This window comes from Coenobita brevimanus, chromosome 24 (assembly GCF_032717465.1).
Source record: "Coenobita brevimanus isolate Jiangsu-jjx chromosome 24, ASM3271746v2, whole genome shotgun sequence".
Classification (NCBI taxonomy): Eukaryota; Metazoa; Arthropoda; class Malacostraca; order Decapoda; family Coenobitidae; genus Coenobita; species Coenobita brevimanus.
Window position 1 is genome coordinate 63,035,315 of NC_136977.1, and position 24,092 is coordinate 63,059,406.

Genomic DNA, 24,092 nt, shown 5'->3' on the forward strand with positions numbered 1-24,092 from the left:
GTGACATGCATTCGAGGTGTGGGCAGAGGCCATTACCTGCCTGCTGGTGTGGCTGGAGGCCGTCACCGGTGTCATACTCCCGTCAGCAGCTGCAGAAGGAGAAGGGACATACCTGTCTCTTCCCAGACACAGCTGTAGGCCGTCACTGCTTCCTGCAGGAGGGGAGTGGAATGGGGCAACATCCGAGAGGCTAGATGCCATCTCTTTTTGGGAGCGGCTGAGGCTGTCTCCATTTTGTAAGTGGCTGAGGCCATCTCCTCTTTGTGAGTGGATGCGGCCGTCTCCTTTTTGTGAGCAGCTGAGGCCGTCTCGTTTGTGAGCGGCTGAGGCCGCCTCCTTGTGTGAGGCTGCAGATCGTCACGGGGGCCCTGCCCGGGACAGTCCCACCCCGAATCTGTCGAGGACTAGTCCGGTTGGGAGGTAGTGCCCTCAGACTGAAATCTTTCCGCTGGGTCTGTTGCGGGAAATACGGGCGCGGAACAGTAGGGGACGTATGTCCATCTGGCCGAGACGTTACGCGCTCCTTACAAACCCCTCTGTTGTCTCCTCCTGGGGTGGGGGTCGCGACGTCTTGGCGGTGGTTTGCCACGGCAGGCATTTCAGGTCTGAAACACAGGAGAAAGCACAAAAAAATACAAAGAACTATCAAGCAGAATACAGTGAAATGGTCTACGCTTATCAAATGCATCATCCAAACCATTCGAAATCCTGACTCCATCTAACGAGGAAGGCCTCCTCCTTTTTTTTATTTTTTTTCCGTTTTTTATATGCAGTGTTTGGCAAGGTTAACCACGTCCTTTTGTTGCACGCTGTATGCACTTTACCGCTGACCGTAGATAATTACATTTGCTGAAGGTGGTGTATGACAAGATCCACCACGTTCTTTTGTTGTTTATGTACTCTGTATACTTTTATGACGATAAAAAATTTAAATAAGTTCAATTTTTGAGAAACTTTCGCCGAATCATTTATGTGTACGGTAACGACAACCGTAAAAGTGTGATTCCGAAACGTTCAGAATCCGACCAAAACATAGCACAGTGGCAGACAGCTTACTCATTCTCGAATATGGCAAATATCGCCATCCAGAGAATTAAGAGAGAATTTAAAGAGGTTATCAAGAGCGATGAAGTAAGTTTTCAAATAGTTTTTCAAAGTAGTTGCGTGATGTGAAGACTAAGCAAACGGAAGCATGAAAATTGGTGGGAGGCTGGGCTGGGTCAGTGACGAGATACGAAGTTAACTGTTGGCAAATTTTCTTTGTTTCAGTTAATTTAGAGTATTGTAATGGTATTGCTGAATCAGTGTTATTGCCAGAATTGCATTTATAAGTTGCTGAGAAGAAGAATAAATTTCAGGAGTGTCTGAATGGTTATTTTAAATTGTGATTGAAGTCAGGGGTAGTTACAGGTTTAACAAGGGCAGTTACAGGTTTACTTATAGAGGCACTGGAGGCTGACATGCCACAGGTAGTCGACTATAACTACTTGATTTTTTTTTCTAAAGTATAATGGGGGTAAACATAAACATGAACCAGTAAAGTTTAATGGGTTTTTATGCCTTAATTTTGGGCATTTCATAAGGCTTGTGCCAGTTTAGGGGATATGGCTGTACAGAGAAAATAGAAGAGCTTGACCCAGCTATAAGCTCATTCGTATAACATTTTTGAAGACAGTCAAGGAAAGCTTCTTTACATTCCTGTTTCTCTGTATGTAATATTGTCCAGTTCTCTTAGGAATGGACTTAAAGTTTGAAAGAAGTAATTATAGCATAATTATATATCCACATCAGTCTTAGCCCCATGAAGAGTAACTATACTGCTAACCATAGCTACTTAATGTGGTAACTGTGCCAAACAGGACCTTAGCTAACAGAGAAATCATACCCTAATAAATTCCAATTATGTTTGTAATGATTTTATAAAAAAAAAATAATAATATAATAAAATTATAGTTTCAGCATAAAACAGGATATTGAGATTTTGATCCACTTGATTGGTATTTTAGACAATTCTGAGACGCTTCTATGACCTCTTTGTCACAAATTATTTTTATGGTATTTTACTCCGAAAGATAACCTTACCTTCAGGAGTAAAAAAAAAAATACAGTAATATGCGATGAAAGTGCCTTAAAAGAAAAGTCTTAGAATTGTCTAAAATACTGAAAATATTGATCAAAATCTCTTAATTCTGTATTTGGCTGAAACTTTAATATAGTACAGTAATACCTCAGTGTGCAAAACCGCTAGATGCAATAGCCTGGCTTAACAATGGGGGAAGAAATACCACCATACCCTGCCTAACAATGGCTAAGCCCTGGTTTAACGATGGGTTTTTATTTTTTTTACCGATTTTGATGATATTTTAAACTAAAATTGTGCTTAGGTTAATATATAAACAGCTTTTAGACATGAAGAAGTGAAGGAACATCGTGGGGTGGATGTGGATGTGGTTGAGAAGATCAGGAGAAATACACTGAGGTGGTTTGGACACGTGAAGAGACTGGAGAATGAAATACTGACTAAGAGGGTGTATGTAGGTGAGGTGGAGGGAGGGAGAGGGAGGGGTAGACTGAGGATGAGGTGGAGGGATGGAGTAGAGAGGTATATGAGGGAGGGGTGGGTGAGTTGGAGGGAGGGTAGTCAAATGGTGGGTGACAGAGCGACTTGGAGGCGTTTTGTCTGCGGCCACCCTTTGCGGGATTAGGGCGTCGGGCTATAGATAGATAGATAGATAGATTTTAAACTTAGATTAATGTGTTTTAGACATGGGTGGGGAGAACATTGTCATTTTGAGGTACAGTTTACTTTGCCTGATTTCTTCTAGGCTTATATTTGACTTTTTTCATATTTTATTTGTTGGTTTTAGTGAGTTATTTACAGGTGTTAGGCTTAGGTTAGTTTCCTTGACAGATTTTAGGCCATTTAGATTGGCTTTAGACTTGTTTTGGAGCTCAATTGGGTGGGTTTTGGGCTTGGTTTGGGGGGAAACCCAAGGCTGGTAAACGCTCCACATTACTTTACATGTTAAAAGTACCCCGATATACGATACCCCGCGTAACGATGGGGTTTTATCTAACCAGTTACGTCGTTAAACCAGGGTATGCCTGTACTGTAATACCATAAAAACAGATTGGAGTTGAAAAAGAAATACACACACACACACACACACACACACACACACAAAAGAAAAAATACCCCAGTGCTCATAGCTAATTAATATGACGGCACAGTGAACCGATTAAAAATCCAAACGAACACAAATGGAGAAAAAAAATGGAATTTAGAATATTGTGACTGATACGATTTACAGTAATACATGACAACATATAAGATCGTAAAATTCAGAATGTCTCAGTGCAACATTTTTATCACTTGTCTATCTAACTTTTGCCAGACGTCTTAATCCTGTAAGAGATGGCCGCGAACAAATTTCCTCCATGTCGCCATGTCCCCCGCCATTTCACTGCCCTGCTCCTAACTCACATTTCCCTCTGTCATATACCAGTACCTCTCCACTCCATTCCCCCATCTCATCCTTGGCCTCCCCCTCCTTCTCCCCCCCTCCACCTCACTCACATACACTTTCCTCGTCTGTCTCTCACTCTCCATCCTCTCCACATGGCCAAACTGTTTCAGTATGTTTCTCCTAACACTTCCTATCACATCCACATCCACACCGTAGTACACCTTCACTTCCTTATTTGTCAGTCTGTCTCTACATGTGACTCCACATGCTCCTCTCAAATACCAGTAACTCATTTCCAAAGCTCTCACTCACTTGTAAAGACCTACGGTAATAAAGCAGGGACAAGGGTCTGGAGATACCTGTCCCATGTGTATGCATAGTTTCAGGCTAGTGGGCTCAGAAATAAAGGTTTGAGTGGATGACAGTGAGCACTGGTAAAAAGAACGAGGGATTAAAAAAAATGGAGGAACATAGCATAGGCTACTTAAGCTGTGTTAAGTTGTTGTGACACCGGGACTATCTGAGTGTAAACCTAGTGGAGTAAAAGCTTAAATTACCCTTCTCCTGTATTCTGGCCTCCTCCTCAGGGGGATAGGGAGGAAGTTGAGTAACATTTATGTAGCTGGGCACTGGAGTTGCCCAATTATATCAGAGCCACCTCGTGAAAGTGTTTTTCTCCAAGCCTGAGAAGCAAGTGCATGTGATATGACAATATGACAGTCTCTGTCAGTACTGCTGTTGCCATACAGCATTCTTGCTCTGTTTGATTTTGATATCTTGCTTAGCTGTTGTTACTTCAGTCTTGTTATTGCACTTTCTGTCAGTGTTTTATAAAAACCGTTGTTAGTGATGCAGAGTTGCAAATAAGGTAATGAAGAAAACCTTGCTTATTAATTGAGTGGTCATGAGGGAAACAACATTGTCATTGTTGTCAAAGTATCTTAGAAGGATAAATTTTTCAGTATTTTATAAGATAAATTTTCATTCATTTTTTTTCTTTTGTCAGTGACTGCCTGTGAAGGTTCCGTTACAAATATTCACACTTTGCATTTATTTCAGTATACCTTAAAGTTAAAAGTTGGGAACAGAGCAGCTAGATTTGGTAATCCCAGCTCAGCTTGGAGTGATATCTGACAACCATGGGGAGAACTGTTGATCAAGAAGGAGAAGGAGTGGTTATGAGGTTGTGAATGAGGCAGTAATGTTGAATTTCCCAGAAAAATATCTGCAGAGAATAACTTTATTGTAAGGGAAAAATGTTGTAGGGTGAGTGCATTCACTTTTTTACTCAACGTTTGAGTTAAAGTTTATGTCTTATACACAACAAATTCATTTATGCCGATGTTTGAAGTCAGCCTTGGCAAACTGAAGGTAGCTACCAGTACATCATATTTGCTGATTGAAATTTTATTTGTATTTTTTTTTTTTTTTTTTTTTTTATACAGGCTCAGAAGTGTGCCATTAATGTGGAGCTGGTTGGGGATGATTACCGGGAACTTCGAGGAGAGATTGCAGGACCTCCAGACACTCCTTATGAAGGTGCCACCTTTCAGTTAGAAATAAAAGTCCCTGAGACATATCCATTCAACCCACCAAAGGTGAGAGTTAAGGATGTAAATGAGATACCGGTATTTTGTTCAGCTAATGTAATATACTGTACTGTATAGTTTTTTAAAAAGGTAACTTGGAAGCTTTGTTTCATAAAACAGTTTTGAAGTGATGCCTGAATACCTTTTTTTTTAGTGTTGTTGAGCCACACAGCTATTAATTGCTGTACTGAAAATCCTCCCATCAGAACAGGTAAAACATAAACTGAAACAGGAAAGTTGTCCATCAGAAAGCACACCTCAAAAGGTATGCTGTATGTTATCTGTGGACTGAATGGTTGTAGAAATATAAAGTACAGTACTGTTGTACTTATAATGCTTTATATAGTACCAGGTATTTATAATTTTTAAGTGTCTTGCAGATAGTAACATCATCATCATCATCTAATGTGTTGCCCCATGAGGAGCGTAGGAGCCCAGGGCTAGGCTAGGAGAAAGTTCAATATTACCCTCTTATTTCCAACTACTTTAAGCAGTAGCTAAATGAGATTGGAATAATTCCCTCCTCCTAAGTTATTGATGTTGAGATTTGATAATCTTGTCATCTATCTCGTGTGCTGGAAGTTTTCACCTGGATAAAAAGATGAGGAAATGGAATTCCTATGTCTTCTGATCCGTGTCCTGAACTAGAGTAAAGAACATGGCTTTAGATCTCGCTACCCAATTTGACTGGGAAATATAATAACAGTAGTTATTATCTTACAAGGATTTTAAAAAGAGTAAAAATATTTACCACTGTGTATTTGTTTCTATATATTTCAGGTAAAATTTGTCACAAAAATTTGGCATCCTAACATATCGTCTGTTACGGGTGCCATCTGCTTGGATATCCTGAAAGATCAGTGGTGAGTATTGTAATGGTAATCAATTGTGGTTTATATATATATATATATATATATATATATATATATATATATCGTTTCGTTTCGTTTCGTTTTTAAAGGCCCCAACATGCTTGCATGTGTCGGCCTTGGTTACCTAATGGCGGCTCTCCACGCTGCACGATCCATTGCAGCCTCCCTGTTCAGTCCCTTAACCCTAAGGTCACACTTAATGACCTCGTCCCATGTCTTTCTCGGTCTACCCCTCACAACCCCACCCCCAATATTAACACTTCTCACCTTCCTCACCCAATTATCATCCCCCATCCTCTCCACATGCCCAAACCACCTCAATCTACCTCTCCTCATCACAACACCAATACACTCCAGTCCCATCCTACCTCTCAACTCTTCCATCGTAAACCCAGCCCCTCCAGGCCTTGGACGCAGGGAAGCACTGCACATCCACCTAATCATTGTCATTTCTATACGTCTGAGCCGGCGAATATCTTCCTCCTTCACTGCCCAGGTCTCACTACCATACAGCATTACACTCCTAACACATGCTGCATACAAAGACCCCTTAGCACGTAGGGAGAGGCCTCTCAATGTCAGGAGAGGCAAGAGCTCCCTGAACTTCTTCCAACCACTTCTCACCCTAGCCATAGAGCTAGCTCCAGCCCCACTTCCAGCACACAACATGTCTCCCAAATAACAAAACTCTTCCACACACTCAAGAGATTCACCAGCAAGTTCAATCCTTTCACGTCTGACAATCTCCACCTGCTCACCCCGGCACGCCGTACACATAAAATCAGCATTATCTCGCAGTCTACCTCTGATACCACTACATCTCTTATGCACCCATTTATCACACACACCGCACAAGATGGAATTACTTCCCACACCCTTGTGGCAAACTGCACATGGCCACTCTCCCTCGTCTTTGACAGTACCACCACCAACCCAAGATATCATCACTTTTGTTTTATCTGCATTTACCCTTAAACCCTTTTGCTCCATACCATCTCTCCACTTCCTAAACCTTTCCTCCACCTCCCTTTTCTTCTCTGCAATCAACACCAAATCATCAGCATACAACAACTCCCACGGGAGTCCGTTTCTAAAGTCACGTGAAAGGGCTTCAAGTACCATGATAAACAACATGGGACTCAAGACTGACCCCTGATGCACACCAACGTTCACGGAAAACTCATCACTCAAATCTCCATTCACTCTCACCTGGGTGTGAACACCCACATACATGGCCATAACCACCCTAGCCAGCCACTCCTCCAAGCCAAGCTTTCTCATTGCCTCTCTAGGGACTCTGTCAAAGGCCTTTTCCAAATCAACAAAAACAAAATACAGATCCCTTCTCCTACCAATATATTTTTCCTGAAGCTGTCGAACAATGAATATGGCATCAGTGGTCCCCCTACCTGGCATAAACCCAAACTGCATCTCATCAATATTCATTCTTTCTCTAATCATACCTTCTAAAACTTTCTCCATTACCTTCATTATCTGATCTAAAAGCTTTATACCTCTATAATTTCCTCTTTCCAGGGCATCACCTTTCCCTTTATACACATTTACAATTACACTCTTCAGCCAATCATCTGGGACAAAACACCCATAAATATTCCTATTTATCAGGTCAGTGACTAAACTCACCCCTATATCACCTGAGGCCTTCAACATTTCGGCAGTCAACCCAGACACACCTGCTGCCTTCCCCACCCTCATCCTGCCTATTGCCTCACTCACAGTAGCAGCATCAATCAAAGGCCAAGGGCCAGACACTGGATCTGCTGGCTCCAAACCTTCCCTGTCCCAGTCAAACTCCTCATTCAACAACCAGTTATAATGCTCTCTCCATGCATCTTTAATATCCTCACTGTTCACCACTACCCTTCCTTCGTCATTCTTCACACACTGCTCACCTATAATATCCCGATTATCCCTCTTCACCTGACCTGCCACCCTAAATATGTTTTTCCTTTCTCCATGATTTAGGTTATCAAGTAATTGTCTCTGTGACTCAGACTTTGCCCTGTATACCTCTCTTCTAGCCCTACGCTTGGCAGCCAAATATTCCTCTTTGCTACCACCCTTCTTCCATTCCCGGAAAAGCCTTCTTTTCTGCTTAACTGCAGCTTCTACACCCTCATCCCACCACCAAGTTACTTTATGTCTTGGTGGTCCTCTTGTCCAACTGCATGTTACATCAGTAACTCTCAAGAGATTGTTCTTGAGGGCTCTGTGCTGTTCATTAACGCCTCTGTCTACAGCTCCCTGTTCAGCCACCACTCTCCTCAACTCGCTATAGAAGGCATCCCTTACTACTTAGTTTTTCAGCTTCCATATTTTCCTCCTAGGTACATAAGTCCTCTTTTTCATCACTTGTTCTTTAAGCATCATGTCACAAATCAATAGTTTGTGCTGCTGCACACACTCCTCACTTCCTATAACTTTAACATCTCTCACTAACCTCCTATCGGCCCTCCTAACCAGAAAATAATCTATCTGACTGCTATTTCCCCCAGACTCATACGTAATTAACCTACTATCTCTTTTTCCTAAAATATGTGTTGCACACAGTCATGTCCGTTGCCTCCCCAAACTCGAGTATCCTTTCCCCTTCTGCATTCCTTAGACCATATGCACATCCCCCATGCACTCCTTCATAACCTTGTGCTGCTTCACCTACATGACCATTTAAGTCCCCTCCCAGAACCACTATCTCATCATCCTGCATACCGCCCACTACATGTATTAAATCATCCCAAAATCTATCTTTCTTTGCTTCATCCAATCCTGCCTGTGGAGCATATGCCGATATAATCGCAGGAGATATATATATATATATATATATATATATATACACAGTATATTGACTGTATTGGATATATTTATGTGAAGCTACAGAATGTGGTGAAAGTTTATGGTGTATCAGATAGAGCCAGGATTCCAGGGGCTTGAATGATGAATGAAGACATGTGGCCCTTTGAACTGGGCAGATTTGGACTGTCTGGACGTTGTTACTCCTCACCTTGCCCTGGGGTGGGAAAGCTGGTACAGATGATGATATATTCATCATCATCATCATCATCATCATCATCATCATCATCTAGCCCAGTGTTGCCTCATTTCCGTCCTTCCTATTCTTTCTTTTTTTCTTTCGTTCTTTCCTCTTCCTTCTGTCTATGGGTGACCCTACACTGAGTGACAAGCTAAGTGGTTTCCTGTACACCAGGAAACCACATTATGCTGGGTGGTAACCATATAATCAGATTATGGCGCCTGGTGGTTTAGTTGGTAATTAAGGTGCTCCAGCCGGATTGAGCCTGTGCAGGTTCATATCCAAGGGGTGGTTGGGGTTCATTGCCCATGTAATGCCACTCGGGGATGAGTGAGGCTGGTCACTCTCATCTTAAATGTCAGGACCAACTTGCTAAGCCCCAGGCTCCTACACTCCTCATGGGGCATCACTGGGTTAGATGATGATGATGAATATATATATATATATATATATATATATATATACAGTAAAAGTCTCATTATTCGGCATCTATGGGACCGGGATGATGCCAAGAAATTGGATTTGCCGAATAATCAAAAACCTACCCACTCAGTACCTTAAATATATTGGTGAACACTGTCATCACCACTTATTGTATTACAACTGTGTTTGGAGAGAGTACTGTATACTGTACAATACTGCAATCAATACAGTACTATACCTGAATCTAAAATATATATATAAATTAGTGAACATATACAAGTGTAATGACACAGTAGGCCTACAAGTCTGATAACACTTCCTGGATGACCGAAATGATGCAGAATATTACCAAATGGACGAAAACATGAGATTAACCGACCTCCTGACTGCTTGGAATCGTAGCGTAGAGTCATGTAAACATACCTGTGACCTTCGTTCCCTCCCCATAATTGTTCAGTTTTCTTTATAGCTGACACTAACTTGACATCACTGACATCGGTACTGTAAAGGGTTGTTCAGTCCCGGAGGTTATTAAGAGGCTAATGGGATATATTACTGTTTGCATCAATACTCTCTCTTTCACATTAAACACAAAATCGAACAAAGGAATGAGTGCTAAATGTACGTTTAACTTTCATCAGAGACCTTAGCAATTCATATTCCTCCAGTTTATTTTTAAGTATTTTTCTGACTCTAGGTTAGGATAGGTTTGGTTAAATTATTAGGTACAGTTAAACTTGGTTAGGTTAGGTTTAGTCAAACAGGACAGCCCTTTCCACCATTATGCTGAGGAATAAAAATACTAGAGCTGTCACAGCCTTACAGCTAAAAACGACGTTGAAACTGATTTCACAAGCAACATTTATTAATGGGTAATGCATTACAGTATCAGTGGTTCATGGGCTATGCAATTACCGGTAAATGTCATTTTCAGGAAGGTGTCAAGAATGAAAGAATTTCAAGAATTCGCGAGGGGGCTTGCAATGTAACCCTCGCTAATTTGGTGGGGGTGGTTACTGTACTGTATGATACTGTGCAATATTGTAATCAATACAGTACTATACCTGAATCTTAAAAAAATATAGAAATTAGTGAACATACAGAAGTGTAATGAAACATAGGCCTACAGGTCACTGATAACACTTCCTGGACTCCCGAGATGATTCTGGACATCTGCCGAACAGTCAAAGATTTTCGTAAATGGGACTATTTCTTAAAACTGCCGAAATGTCGGATCTACCGAATAATCAGCTGCCGAATAATAGGACTTTTACTGTATGTATATATATATATATATATATATATATATATATATATATGTATATATATATATGGAGCCTCTGTGGTACAGTGGTAGAATGTGCGCCTCGCACGCTGGTGGACGCGGGTTCACCTCCTGTCAGAGTAAAAACTTTCTGGAAGCGTTCACCAAGCCACTTACTACTTTGGTGAACATAAAGGGTGCTGTGGTTGAACCAGTGTTGCATACTAGTAAGCTTGCATCCTGTCGGCTTTAGGCGGGCTGATATTGATGAGATGCAGTTCGGGTTCATGCCAGGTAGGGGGACCACTGATGCCATATTCATTGTTCGACAGCTTCAGGAAAAATATATTGGTAGGAGAAGGGATCTTTATTTTGTTTTTGTTGATTTGGAAAAGGCCTTTGACAGAGTCCTTAGAGAGGTGGTGAAGTGGGCAATGAGAAAGCTTGGCTTGGAGGAGTGGCTGGTTAGGGTGGTTATGGCCATGTATGTGGGTGCTCACACCCAAGTGAGAGTGAATGGAGATTTGAGTGATGAGTTTTCCGTGAATGTTGGTGTGCATCAGGGGTCAGTCTTGAGTCCCATGTTGTTTATCATGGTACTTGAAGCCCTTTCACGTGACTTTAGAAATGGACTCCTGTGGGAGTTGTTGTATGCTGATGATTTGGTGTTGATTGCAGAGAATGAAAGGGAGGCGGAGGAAAGGTTTAGGAAGTGGAGAGATGGTATGGGGCAAAAGGGTTTAAGGGTAAATGCAGATAAAACAAAAGTGATGATATCTAGGGTTGGTGGCGGTACTGTCAAAGACGAGGGAGAGTGGCCATGTGCAGTTTGCCACAAGGGCGTGGGAAGTAATTCCATTTTGTGCGGTGTGTGTGATAAATGGGTGCATAATAGATGTAGTGGTATTAGAGGTAGACTGCGAGATAATGCTGATTTTATGTGTACGGCGTGCCGGGGTGAGCAGGTGGAGACTGTCAGATGTGATAGGACTGAACTTGCTGGTGAATCTCTTGAGTGTGTGGAAGAGTTTTGTTATTTGGGAGACATGTTGTGTGCTGGAGGTGGGGCTGGAGCTAGCTCTGTGGCTAGGGTGAGAAGTGGTTGGAAGAAGTTCAGGGAGCTCTTGCCTCTCCTGACATTGAGAGGGCTCTCTCTACGTGCTAAGGGGTCTTTGTATGCAGCATGTGTTAGGAGTGTAATGCTGTATGGCAGTGAGAAGGAGGAAGATATTCGCCAGCTCAGGCGTACAGAAATGACAATGATTAGGTGGATGTGCAGTGCGTCCCTGCGTCCAAGGCCTGGAGGGGCTGGGTTTACAATGGAAGAGTTGAGAGGTAGGATGGGACTGGAGTGTATTGGTGTTGTGATGAGGAGAGGTAGATTGAGGTGGTTTGGGGATGTGGAGAGGATAGGGGATGATAATTGGGTGAGGAAGGTGAGAAGTGTTAATATTGGGGGTGGGGTTATGAGGGGTAGACTGAGAAAAACATGGGATGAGGTCATTAAGTGTGACCTCAGGGTTAAGGGACTGAACAGGGAGGCTGCAATGGATCGTGCAGCATGGAGAGCCACCATCAGGTGACTAAGGCCGACACATGCAAGTATGTTGGAGCCTTCAAGTATGAAAATGACCAAAACAAAGTTTGAAGGTGGGAGGTGTGGTAGGAAAAAAGCTAATAGATATGGTAAATGAGTGTGTGAGGAAAATATGTAGGCAGACAGGGGATCAAATTGGTTAAGTAAGTTTGTATAGAGGAGTACATGAAACAGTTTTTTATTATTTTTTTTTACCTAAAAGTCATCAGATTGACTCTGTCAAACAGATAATAATGGAGCTACATGTGAAAGGTATACCTTTGAGTTGGAGCCATGATTCCTGGGGCATATATGCTGAATGAATGAGTTTATGGCCCATTTCTTTAGGTATTTTATTGATTAGTTTTCCCATAATCATATCCTTTACTTTTCCTTCCTTTCTGGGCCCACTTCATCCCACCTGCAGGTGGGAAAAAGAAATGGGTTGATGATGAAAAAGATTATTGAGACATGTCAGAGAGACCTAAGTAAAGTATTTATTTGACCAGGCTTGTGATTGAAGAGTTGAGAGAAAGGATGGGACTGGAATGTGTTGGTGTTGTTATGAAGAGGGATGGATTGAGATGGTTAGGCATGTTGAGAGGACAGAAGACAACAGTTGGGTCCAGAGGGTGAGTTGTGTGAACGTCGAGGATAGGATTGCAAGGGGCAGAGCAAAGAAGACCTGAGACGAGGTCATATTATGTGACATCAGGGGTAAGGGACTGAATAAGGATGCAGCCAGAGATTGAGCAGCATGGAGAGCCGCCATTACTTGACCAAGGCTGACGCAAGCAAGCATGTTGGAGCTTTTATAAATTTTATGATGACAGTGAATTTCTGCCATTAGTTAGCAAGTAAGCTTTTAATGCACATTTAGTGTATGGTACCATACACAAAAAGTGCATCAAAAACTGATCAGTACTTTGTTTGTAGGGCGGCAGCCATGACGCTGCGAACAGTGCTGCTGTCACTGCAAGCATTGTTGGCTGCTGCTGAACCAGATGACCCCCAAGATGCAGTAGTAGCTAAACAGTTCAAGGAGCACCATGCACTTTTCCTCCAAACAGCACAGTACTGGTCACATGTCCATGCCGGAGGTGAGTTATCTTACGATAGAGTACAATAACCAGAGCAGAGGCAGTGAGTATACAATAGTAGTTAGGAAAACAATGTTGTTGTAGCACAGGTGTGGTGGGGAATTAACGTAAGTGCATTGGTTGAGTTGCATTATGTAGTATATCTTCAGATTTTATTGGTTTTAATAGCTTTGATGTTGTAGGTTGCATCTTCAGTTTGCTTCCATTAGTTTAATATCTTTGTTATTGACAGCTTGTATTTTAGTTAGGCACCATTATTATTCACTTGAGAATACAGATTTTCACTGTTTCCCATTAAGTTTCATGTCTCTTATATGTAACTGTGGCAGGGTTGGAGTTTAGAGGAGGAAGTGCAAGTAAGGTGACAGCAGGGAAGAAACATGGTAGGAACGTTGAGGGCAACGTAGGAAATAGGAAGTTGAGCATGTAAGTACAGATGTTGCATGACAGCATTGTGATCCCCATATCCCCACTCCAGTATATGAAAGTAAAGCTTGGAGTCAGTTGCAAGTACTTAAATAACAAATGAGAGGTGTGGAAACGAGTTACTTGAGTGAACCATGTAAAGTTAGGTGGAGAGACAGACCAACAAATAAGGAAGTTAATGAGTGTTGTGGTGTTGATGTGGATCTACTGAAAACTCTTTAAGTACCCTCAGATGGTTTGGCCATGTTGAGAGTATGGAGAATGAACAAGTGATTTGGAGAGTTTATCATGAGTTAGGTGGAAGGGAAGAGGGAGACAGGATGAGGTGCAATGGTGGGGGAGACTGAGGATGAGTTGGAGGGATGGGGAAGAAGTATATGAGTGTGGTGTGAGTTTGAGGGAGGGTAGCTTGATGTCAGAGGACAGGATGTCAAGGAGGCAGTTTGGTTGTGCCCACCCTCTCAGGGATTTAGGCATCTGGCTATAGATAGATAGATAGATATATGTAATGGAGAAAGAAACTTGACGTTTCATACAGAATTTCATGTACTGTATTGTGTTGTGTCTTTGAAGAGAGATTAATGTGTATACTGAATGGTAGGTGGGGATGCCCACCATCCACTCACTCGATATAGTGCTGCTTTCGGGTGACTGCCCTCTCCTCTCTTCCTTCCTTCTTTCCTCCTTTGTGGTTCTTTCCTTCTTTCTTTTCTCATCCGTCTCTCTTTGGGTGACTCTACAGACAAGCCAAATGGTGGTTTAATGGGTAATTGAGGTGCTCCAACTGGATTGAGCCTGTGTAGGTTTATATCAAAGGGGTGGTTGGAGTTTATTGCTCATGTAATGCCACTCAGAGATGTGTGAGGCTGGTCACTCATTTTAAATGCCAGGACCAAGTTGCCTAGCCCCGAGCTCCTACGCTCCTCATGGGGCTCCACAGGATTAGATGATGTATGTATGTATGTATGTATGAAGTGGAAGGTAGATTGGCTCAAGGAAGACATGCTAATGTAGCAACTTAACCCCAGTCTCCCTGTTTGAGCCGACCTGTCAGCTGCGGGTAACTTCCCCAACAGAGTCATCCCATAGTTTTCATACACCGTTGATGCTGTGTCTGCATCTTAATATAGTATGTGCTGTGTGGTATTCAGTTATGTGTGTTATGTTTTGTGGTCCCTTTCCACAACGAGGGGGACATGTCATCTGTGATTTTACTCAGCTCGAATCCAAGATGGCAGCTGAGGAGGGCTGGGTGACATCATGTTCTAAGCCTGGCTAGGTGCTCTTAGTAACCTCTGTCCAAGGGTATCTTGGGGGGGTGAACATCAGAAGGAGGTCATAAGACAATATTAAAAGTGAGTAAAGATAGGGGAAATGTATTTATTGCGTTGTTGTGGCTCCAGGCTTATTTAGATGCTAGCCTGTTATACAGCAAAGATCAAGCTGCTTTCTATCATATCTTGAAAAGGTTATGTGTATGGGTAGGCTGTGTTGTAAGAATAAGGTACCAAAGGTTGAGGAAGTGTATTAATGTTTGAGGGGCAGTATTACACTGAGATCAGAGCAGGTTCTTTATGAGTTTTGTTTTAATCAGAGATGAGCTGGTCTAAACCGGTTTGCTGCCCTCCTTCCCCTCTCTCTCTCTCTCTCTCTCTCTCGTAAATAACGCGAAGCAATACGCACCCAAATCGCACAGAAATCATACGAGAGTGGCTGAAAGTGTTATATTATTTTGTGAATTACTGTGATAAAATACAAGTGATTTAGTGATATTTTTGCGATAATCAGAGAAGTCATGATGCTAAGTGCATTAGCTAGCGATCATTTTTGCGGATGCAAACTGCAGCTATGCTGTGAAATGACTCATGACATTATATCAATAAGCTTTATAAAAGTACGTGGTAGTAAAAGTCATTCATGAAGTTTGATAAAGTTTGTAATGATTTTCCTCACATCGTTACTGTTTCGCTAAAGTCTAACATAAACACCGGAATATCGTAACAAAATCATAGGAGACTGGCTAGAAGTGTTTTATTTTTTATTATTATAGCAATTACTGTAGTGGTAGGTGGTGGCGACCATCATCCACTCACATGATGTAGTGCTGTCTACTTCTTCCCTAGCCTTTATCATTCTTTTTCTGTGCCTGCCCTCCTTTCTTCCTATTTCTCCCATCTTTCCTGTTACTTCTTATTACTTTTCTTTCTGTTACAGGTGGCTTTACATTGAGTGACAAGCCAAATGGTTTCCTGTAAGCCAAGAAACCATTTACAATGCTAGGTGGTAACCATATAACCAAACCATATGTGCTCCCTACGTGTCAACAAGTGGGTTGGTGGAGGGTTAGTGCCCCTTCCTGTAAAACAAATAACTCAGAGTCAAATGGCCACCCCTTGCGGGATTATGGCGTCTGGCAATAGATAGACTGATAGCAATTACTGTGATGAGGTAATGGGGATGTAACCCTATTTTGTATGGAAAAAATCTTGTGGTTTGGTGGAAATTTCTGCCTCCCTGGGCTATTTCCTGCATCAGACAGTCAAAACACACCATGTATTCTCTCAAATCGTTCTCCGTGCTTGGAGTGCCTACGGACATGCAATTTGTTGCAAATGATAGTAGAAAGATTGATGTTTGTCTGACAAAAATTTTAGCTCTCAAGATTAATGATAAGTGGGTTAAAACGAGAGTTGAAAACACAATTTTTTTCCTGTTTCTCTGCAATGAGCACGATCAGTACATTGTCATCACAACCGCTGCAGCCAGAGGGTTAAGAGGGGTCCAGGGGTGTTTTTAAGGGGGGCAGCAGATATCCGTGTACTTTTAACATATGTGGGTGTATTTGTTACCTAACCCCTGTGGATGTTAAGGGAGCACTGTAATGATATATACACTCCACACCCACTTGTAAAGTGTCTCAGTAGATACCAGTGATGGACATAACCTATTATATTGATTGTGGTAGTAATTAAGAATAAAGTGAAGTGTGATTTAATATTTAAGGGTAAACTTAGTTACAAGAACAAGAAATTTTATGAAAAGTGTCATATTCCAAAAACAAAAATTGATGGTTAGGAATGGTTACTTGTAAGAATTTCATATTCACAGACAAAATACATTGATAACAGTGCTGGCTCACAAAGTTGATAAGAAGAAATGTGATAGAAAAAAGTTGTCTGGCTCACGATTGAGGGTAACAGAATTGGTGTAAACATTGCTGATCCAGTCCTTCCAGTCTTCTCAGGGATTATAGTTCTGGTATTAGGCAAAAAAGCGAGTGCAAACTTGTGAGCCTTAAACCAATTAACATTTGTTCCATTTATTACTTACTGTTTGTGGTTATTGAGAAGTTTCATCATTGCGGTAGCTTGGTGGACCAATTAACCATGATCAAGGAGGTTTGACTGTTGAAAGAGACTGGTGTTTATGCATGACACCACCACTGATGCTTGCATTTTTCTTAGAAGCCACAGCTAGGGTTAAATGTAAATAAAATGAGTTAAAAATCAGACAAAGTAGAGGGATCACCAAGACATGCAGTGGAAGCAATTCAGATGATCATGTACTACATGCAACACTCTCTGTGGCTGCCCGGTAAACTGGCCTGGCAGCAGCAGGAATTTCAATTGCCTGCTTGTAATATTGCCCAGATTAAAAGTGGTGCTGGACCATCCAGCACCAGAAGGTTGGTGTTGTACCTGTATTGATACATTGTTTGTAATCTCTATTCTTGGGTGGGAAAAAAAATTCTAGTAGTACCCATAAAAAAATCAGTATTATTTCCATGCACAGAACATGGTAAGTAGGTAGTAGATGGTTGACTGTCATTAGTTGTGGGAAGTATTGCCATAAGAAATGAAGTGTGGCTACAGGCTTGGTATTTAGCCACACAGTCATCAGTCTGAGGCAGGAATCTCAACCACAAGAGAATAGAGCCAGAGTCCAATCCATGCCTTGCGCATTGCTGCAGATCTTAATATGCATCATAGATTTCTTTTCTCCCAGGAGTTTCCAGTAGCTCTTCAGAAGTAATTAGCTGGTTTGGGCAGTTGGTTTAGCTACCAGGTTATAGAAAACACCAGTTTTGCCATGACCAACCTCAGTATGAGGATTCTTTAAGAGGACATACAGCATCAGTTTCTATTTATTTACTTATTTATTTTTCTGATGTTTATCCATAGTCATTGTTAATCTAACATGTTTTGATCAGTCCCTAAAGGTAACAGCGAGTTTGCCAAGAAAGTGCGCTGTCTGCAGGATATGGGTGTGGGGGAACACCAGGCCTTGGTTGCACTCTCATCATGCAACTGGGATGTAGATCGTGCCATAGAACAGCTCTTCTCCTAGACCATACAGCCAGACCCTTCTGTCCATCACCCCTCCATCCTTCAGGTAGGAAGAAGAGAACCAGAGAAGTGAGCAGGACACCAAGAAGGAATTTAGGGTGTATGGCTGCATTCCTTCCATTCTTCCAGCCCATAGGGAGGAAGATCATCATCATAGAGGACTGAGCTGACCTGTGGGAAGTAATTTAGATCAAGTGGCTGCTTTCCCTCTGCTTCTTTTATCTCAGGAACCTGGGATATAATGAAGTATGCCTACTTTACATTATGCTAGTCCCTTCTTTTCTCTTCCTCCAACAAGAACATAGAAATGGGAGGCAAATATTTAGAGAAATTGCAGGTTGTTTCCTTTTCCTCTCCTCATTTGTTTTGGTGCAAGAAAATGCAGCGAGATCAAGAGAGGTGGTATTACATGTACAGGATTAACCCATTCAGCTCAAGGACATCCTATTTGCAGTTTATTCATCCCAACTGCATATTTTATTCAGCTTAGGATATGCTTTTTGAATTGGAAGGGCCAGTAGATATCTAAGCTTGTTGGACTTTCAGTATGAGAGGCCCTTTTTAAGGTTAATAAAATTGTCTGATAACAGCAAGAATAAACCAAAAAGGATGTTACTCAGAGTTAGTTAGGTACTGATTTGGGAAGATCCTGGAAGAGTCCTCAACTTTCATCCATCTTTCTGCTCAAGAGGTGGAAGCTGCAAGTCACGGGAGAGATTTGAATTCTTTACTAAATGGTCATTAATATTGTGGGATGACATTAGCAGATGTTTGCTTTATTACAGGCAAATAAGGTAGCTGGATTTTCCCTTGATTATATATTGAATAGCCTGGTACTGAAAAATATTATCCACCCACCCATGAAGCAAGACATTTTGACAATTAATTTTTCAAATGCCAGTTTTATTTTCTGTCAGCTTATAATTTGGGGAACAAAAAAAGAAGTGCCAGCTATTTATGCTTAGATATCCACAAATAAGTTTGATACAAGCCTGTCTTAGAAGTTTATCTCAACAGGAGGATTTTATTCCAGTCCCACCAATTTGAAGTACTGTATCTGATGTCCTTGTGCTGGGGTGTTTGGCTCTACAGTACATATATTATTTATTTTTTAATTTTTTATTTGTGATTTAAGCACTATCTTGTTTAATAATGTAAATCTTTTACAACAGAAATGAAGACACTATATTGGTACAATCCAGAGCTGTGTTTCATTTGTAATTTAAAATGATAGAATGATGCAGGTGGAGAAAGTGCTGTTGCATTTGGCTGAACTTGTGATATATACTTAACATTATAGATTCCCTTCACAACACGCATTGAGGAAGCTGCTTCTTTTTACTTGATGCATGAATATTTTTCTAGCATAATAATTTCAGAATTATAAATTAACCTCCAATACATTCCTTGATAATAATGATGAATGGGAATGCAGCTTAGTACTCTAAAAGCAGAATACGGTAATTTAGCGAGTAATCCACATTACAGGAAATTACTTGCAGTTCAGCTAGGGAGTAATTTTGTGTCAATTGACAAGAAGTGTATTCACTCATTTTGCTAAGAAATGTACTGCCAGCCTCATCATCATAGCCATTATTCATACTGGTTGGAACTCATGAAAGAAAAGAATACTAAGATTGTTTGTTGTATGTTCAATGTGCAGTGCGTTATGAAAGAAAACAGTGTGGATATTGTAGCTTCTGTAAATAGTGTTAATAGTTTAAAAAGAAACATTGATCAGTAAATCTTGTTATCTCTTCATTGCTATACATCTGAATTCCATAGAAGTTATTCAGTGGGTCATTATTTGCCGGAACACATGTCAAGGATAGCCTAGTTTGTGTGGTAAGGTAGCTCTAAAAATAAGCAAATTTTAATTATAAGCACTTTTTTTTTTCTTCTTTTTTTACCTGTCCGCAGAACACTTGTTATGAATTAGAACTCACTTATATATGGAAAAGAATGCTTAGATCCTAGTGTAATACAGATTGTAAGCAGTTACAAGTAGTCAGTCCAGATATACATTTTAACAGGTTTGTTGAGTGATGCTTCTGTTTCATGGGTTGCAGTCATTCACAGTTCATAGATTTCTCACCATTAAGCGTGACTTTTTTTTTTTTTTTTTTTTTTTTTTTTTCCATAACTTTTTTATTTTTTTTCCCCTCCCAAGTCAGAAATAGAGCATTGGGGCCAAAACAGAAGACTGTAGATCTTTCATGCTGCCATTACCATTAACAAAAACTGGCAGCACAGTACAGCATTTCCTTTCCCACTGAACTGTCAGAGTTTCCCTACACACAAAAGTTTTCAATATATTTGTGTGTGTGTGTGTGTGTGTGTATTTATTTATTTTATGACATTGAATTTTATCATGAATAAATTATTTGCAACTGATTTCCACATAGTGTAACACACAGACTTAGAGAGACTGGAAATAATTCGCAAGGTCCATTAATATCAGAAGACGCTATTGCAGGTGAGCACTTTCCAAAACTGATTGCCACATGGGGAATCAGATGGGTTGATGGGAGAATACAACTAAAACTAGCACCTTTTTAACCTTTTCCTCCATGACCTACCAATCCCCTTCCTTTGTTATTGATAGTGCCCCATGTTGATGTCCTTGCAATAGCATCACAACACTCAGAAACTCAGCAAGCAACAAACTAGCTCTTTCAGTACCTATGCTCACTAGAACACTTGCTTAGACGAAACAGAATGGCTGTTTCACCAGCCAAATCAACTATCACTGCAGACAGACGTTTTCAAACACCTTCAAGTCTCCTTCTTTAGCCTGTCTCATTGGAGGGAGAACCCAAAATTCCTGGATTTACACTGGATGCATACATTACCATTTTAGAGCATGGGATCAACCTCACTGCAAAGGCATCTCATAAACTTGATGCCTTGAAAACTCTCACTGGCACAATGTTTGGGCAACAGAAGGAGTCACTGAAACCAGCCATTAAAGTTCATACAGACAGCAGTGAGTTATGTGAGCCTGAGCTGGGCCACAAATGTAGAAAAGCATAGAGCGCACACACACACACACACACACACACACACACACACACACACACACACACACACACACACACACACACACACACACACACACACACACACACACACACACACACACACACACACACACACACACACACACACACACACACACACACACACACACACACACACACACACACACACACACACACACACACACACACACACACACACACACACACACACACACACACACACACACATATAGGATATACAGAAACCAGGATTATGGACCACTTACATTAAGAAGCATTATGATTATGAGCAATAACAATCATGGAGGCAAGACACATCCCAGCTTCACTCCAACATTCAGATCAAAGAGCTCATGTAGTTCATGCTGCCTTTGTTCCCTCATGCAGCAGTTTCCCATTCACCCCATGTATTTTCAACATCTTCATTATCAGTAACAGTTGGAAGGATGTAAATGTTTTCCCTGTAAGTGTTTATGCTGACATACTGGTGTAGTAACATTTATTTGGAACAGTAAATGTACCACTGTGTATTAATAACTAGGGGTAGTAGTTTACTATCACAGTTATTTTTGTACAGTATTCTGGTGGTGGCAATCTTGGATTTATGTAATTTTGGAAAAGGCTTATATGCAGTAATGTATTATATGTGGATATGAGGGGAATTGATTGATCATAATTTCATTTTTGTTAAGAGCTTTCAAATCTTCATCCTGATTTGATTAGATTAAAAGACTCTAAAATAAAGTCAGATACAGTAATAGCTAGAGGAACACAGTATACTATATTGTAATGAACGTTATAGAGCCAAAATTTTGGGCATTATTATAAAAGTTTATTATGTTTTTCATCATAGGGGTAAGCCCTCTTTATAATGAACCTTGATTTACAGAATCTTAGGTCTGATTAACTCTAGCCAACTCTATATGATATTGTATACTGGAAAAAGTTTAGGTATGTAGTGGACATGGCCACCTTACAGACTACATGATGGCTTGGCCTGAGTTGTGCAGTACTGTATCAAGTCCACAGAAAATTAAAACACATTACATTACAGTGTGTGAATGTGTAGGATATTGCAATGTATCTAACAGACTAGGGTTGGTACATAACAAGCCTGTGTTTGTAAGTCAAGATGTCTTTTACCATCAGATTTAACAGACTTTCGGATTTAATGAACCAGTATTTCTCCAATTAGTTCATTATATTGAGGGTTGACTGTATATCATCGTCATGCCTGTAAATCAACCCCCCCACCCCACCCCAAAAAAAAAAAAAAAAAAAAGTGATTAGAATCAAGGTTAGTTAAAATAAAAAAACTGATTTTTTCAAAGTATTCTGTCAGATGTGAAGAACTGTTAAATTATTATACCACTGCATAGTAATATACTGAACTACATGTATGTTTATTAATTGAAGTTTCACTAGTTTTATTCTCAATAGAGTGAGTTTAATATAGCTTAATGTAAGTGTTAAAAGTGATCTCATAAATTCACCAATAGGGTAACCTTACCAAAGTAAAATGTATAGCAATCCACACATCATTAGCTAAGTGGTGACAATACAATATTTGTTAAAGTTGTATGCCAGAGCATCAAATAAACCACCTGCTGAATTTAGTACAGTATAATGAAGAATCTGGGTGTGTAATATGTAAATTTTCACATTTTGGCATAATTTAGCACTGGTAAAGTTTATTGATACCAGCGTTCCTAACATCTGTGCTGTATCACGGGGTAGAACACACCATGTGCTGTACTGAACTGTTTTGAGGAAACAAACTGAAACCACAGTGTACTGTTAACTTCAAACTCAACATGCTGGTAACTGACAAGACCTGGTGTTTTCATTGTACTTTGTTTTATCATTTTAGTTATAAATACTGATTGTATTAATTTTGGACCCACCTACTCAGTATGTCCTTACTTACCCATTTTATTTATCACAGAAAGCTCATTTAACTTTAATATTAGTTAAGAATTGCTAACATAGTAGCACACTTGATAACTAGCATTAAAACTAGGAAATTGCAAGTTTTTTATTTTTTTTATTTTATTTTTTTGTGTGGCTTTTTTTCTTCAGTCTTATACAGCAGATTTTCCAGCATGCTTTTATATTTCCCATGGAGTGTGTTGACTCTGTTAAATATGTAGCCTATAAAAGGAGATAATATTTTTACATGAATGTAGTATAATCAAGCTTGTCCTCAGACTGTTAGCGAACTAGGTCCTCTGTATCACAATGCTTAAGTATGTACACATTTAATTTTCTGCTCCCTACCCATTTTGAGAAGTATATGTAGAAATCAAAACCCATATCTGACGACTGTTTAAGATTTAATTTTTATAAATACTTCCTTCTCCAGTTTTTGTAATTATCATGCAATACTAGGAAGCATTTCTGTATTGTAATAACTGTTTTAATCTTGTTCATGAAAAGTAAGTACAGTAGGCCCACCAGCAGTACAGGTAATTGGTTGTTGTTAAACTTCATTGTTTGTAATTGCTCCGTTTAATCATGGTTGTAACACTAACTGGTACTGTATATGAGGTGTTTAATACAGTCACAACTTAGTATGCAACAGAGTTACATCAAATGAAAGCTCTCTAATGCATAAGTTAACCGTTACTCCCAGTTTTTTTATTTATGCAACAGGTCTTCTCTGGAACTGCCTTCCTCTGTCTGTATTTCCTACTTCCTATGATCTCCAGTCTTTCAAACATGGTGTTTCCAAGCATCTCGAAATGAACGGATCTTGAATTTGGCTCTCTTTTGCATTGTTTTTCTTTTTTCTTGGAAGGAACGGTTTGCGGGCTCCTGGCTTTTGATTCCTTCTTTCTTGCGTTAAAAAAAAAAAAAAAAAAAAAAAAAAAAAAATTCTTGTCCGGTATTTACAAGTACAGTACTGTGGTACTGCATCATCAGCATATAACAGATTT

The 24,092-nt window shown here is 40.3% G+C and overlaps 1 protein-coding gene across 3 annotated transcripts in view; it reads left to right on the top strand.

Annotated features, from left to right (window-relative positions):
- Nucleotides 1-1,031: 1,031 nt before the first annotated feature.
- The window catches only part of Ubc4 (ubiquitin conjugating enzyme 4), a 30,102-nt gene continuing 7,041 nt past the window's right edge, over nt 1,032-24,092 (top strand). Inside the window, exons 1-6 of one of the 3 annotated variants that reach the window (XM_080267562.1) lie at nt 1,032-1,131; nt 4,913-5,065; nt 5,837-5,919; nt 13,180-13,343; nt 17,980-18,161; nt 19,133-20,118. In XM_080267562.1, coding sequence (XP_080123688.1) covers nt 1,069-1,131; nt 4,913-5,065; nt 5,837-5,919; nt 13,180-13,343; nt 17,980-18,116 — 600 coding nt within the window. In that variant the 5' untranslated portion in view covers nt 1,032-1,068 and the 3' untranslated portion in view covers nt 18,117-18,161; nt 19,133-20,118. Of the gene's footprint in view, nt 1,132-4,912; nt 5,066-5,836; nt 5,920-13,179; nt 13,344-17,979; nt 18,362-19,132; nt 20,119-24,092 lie in introns of those variants that run through there. The other 2 variants (XR_013896191.1, XM_080267560.1) reach the window with 2 other exon arrangements.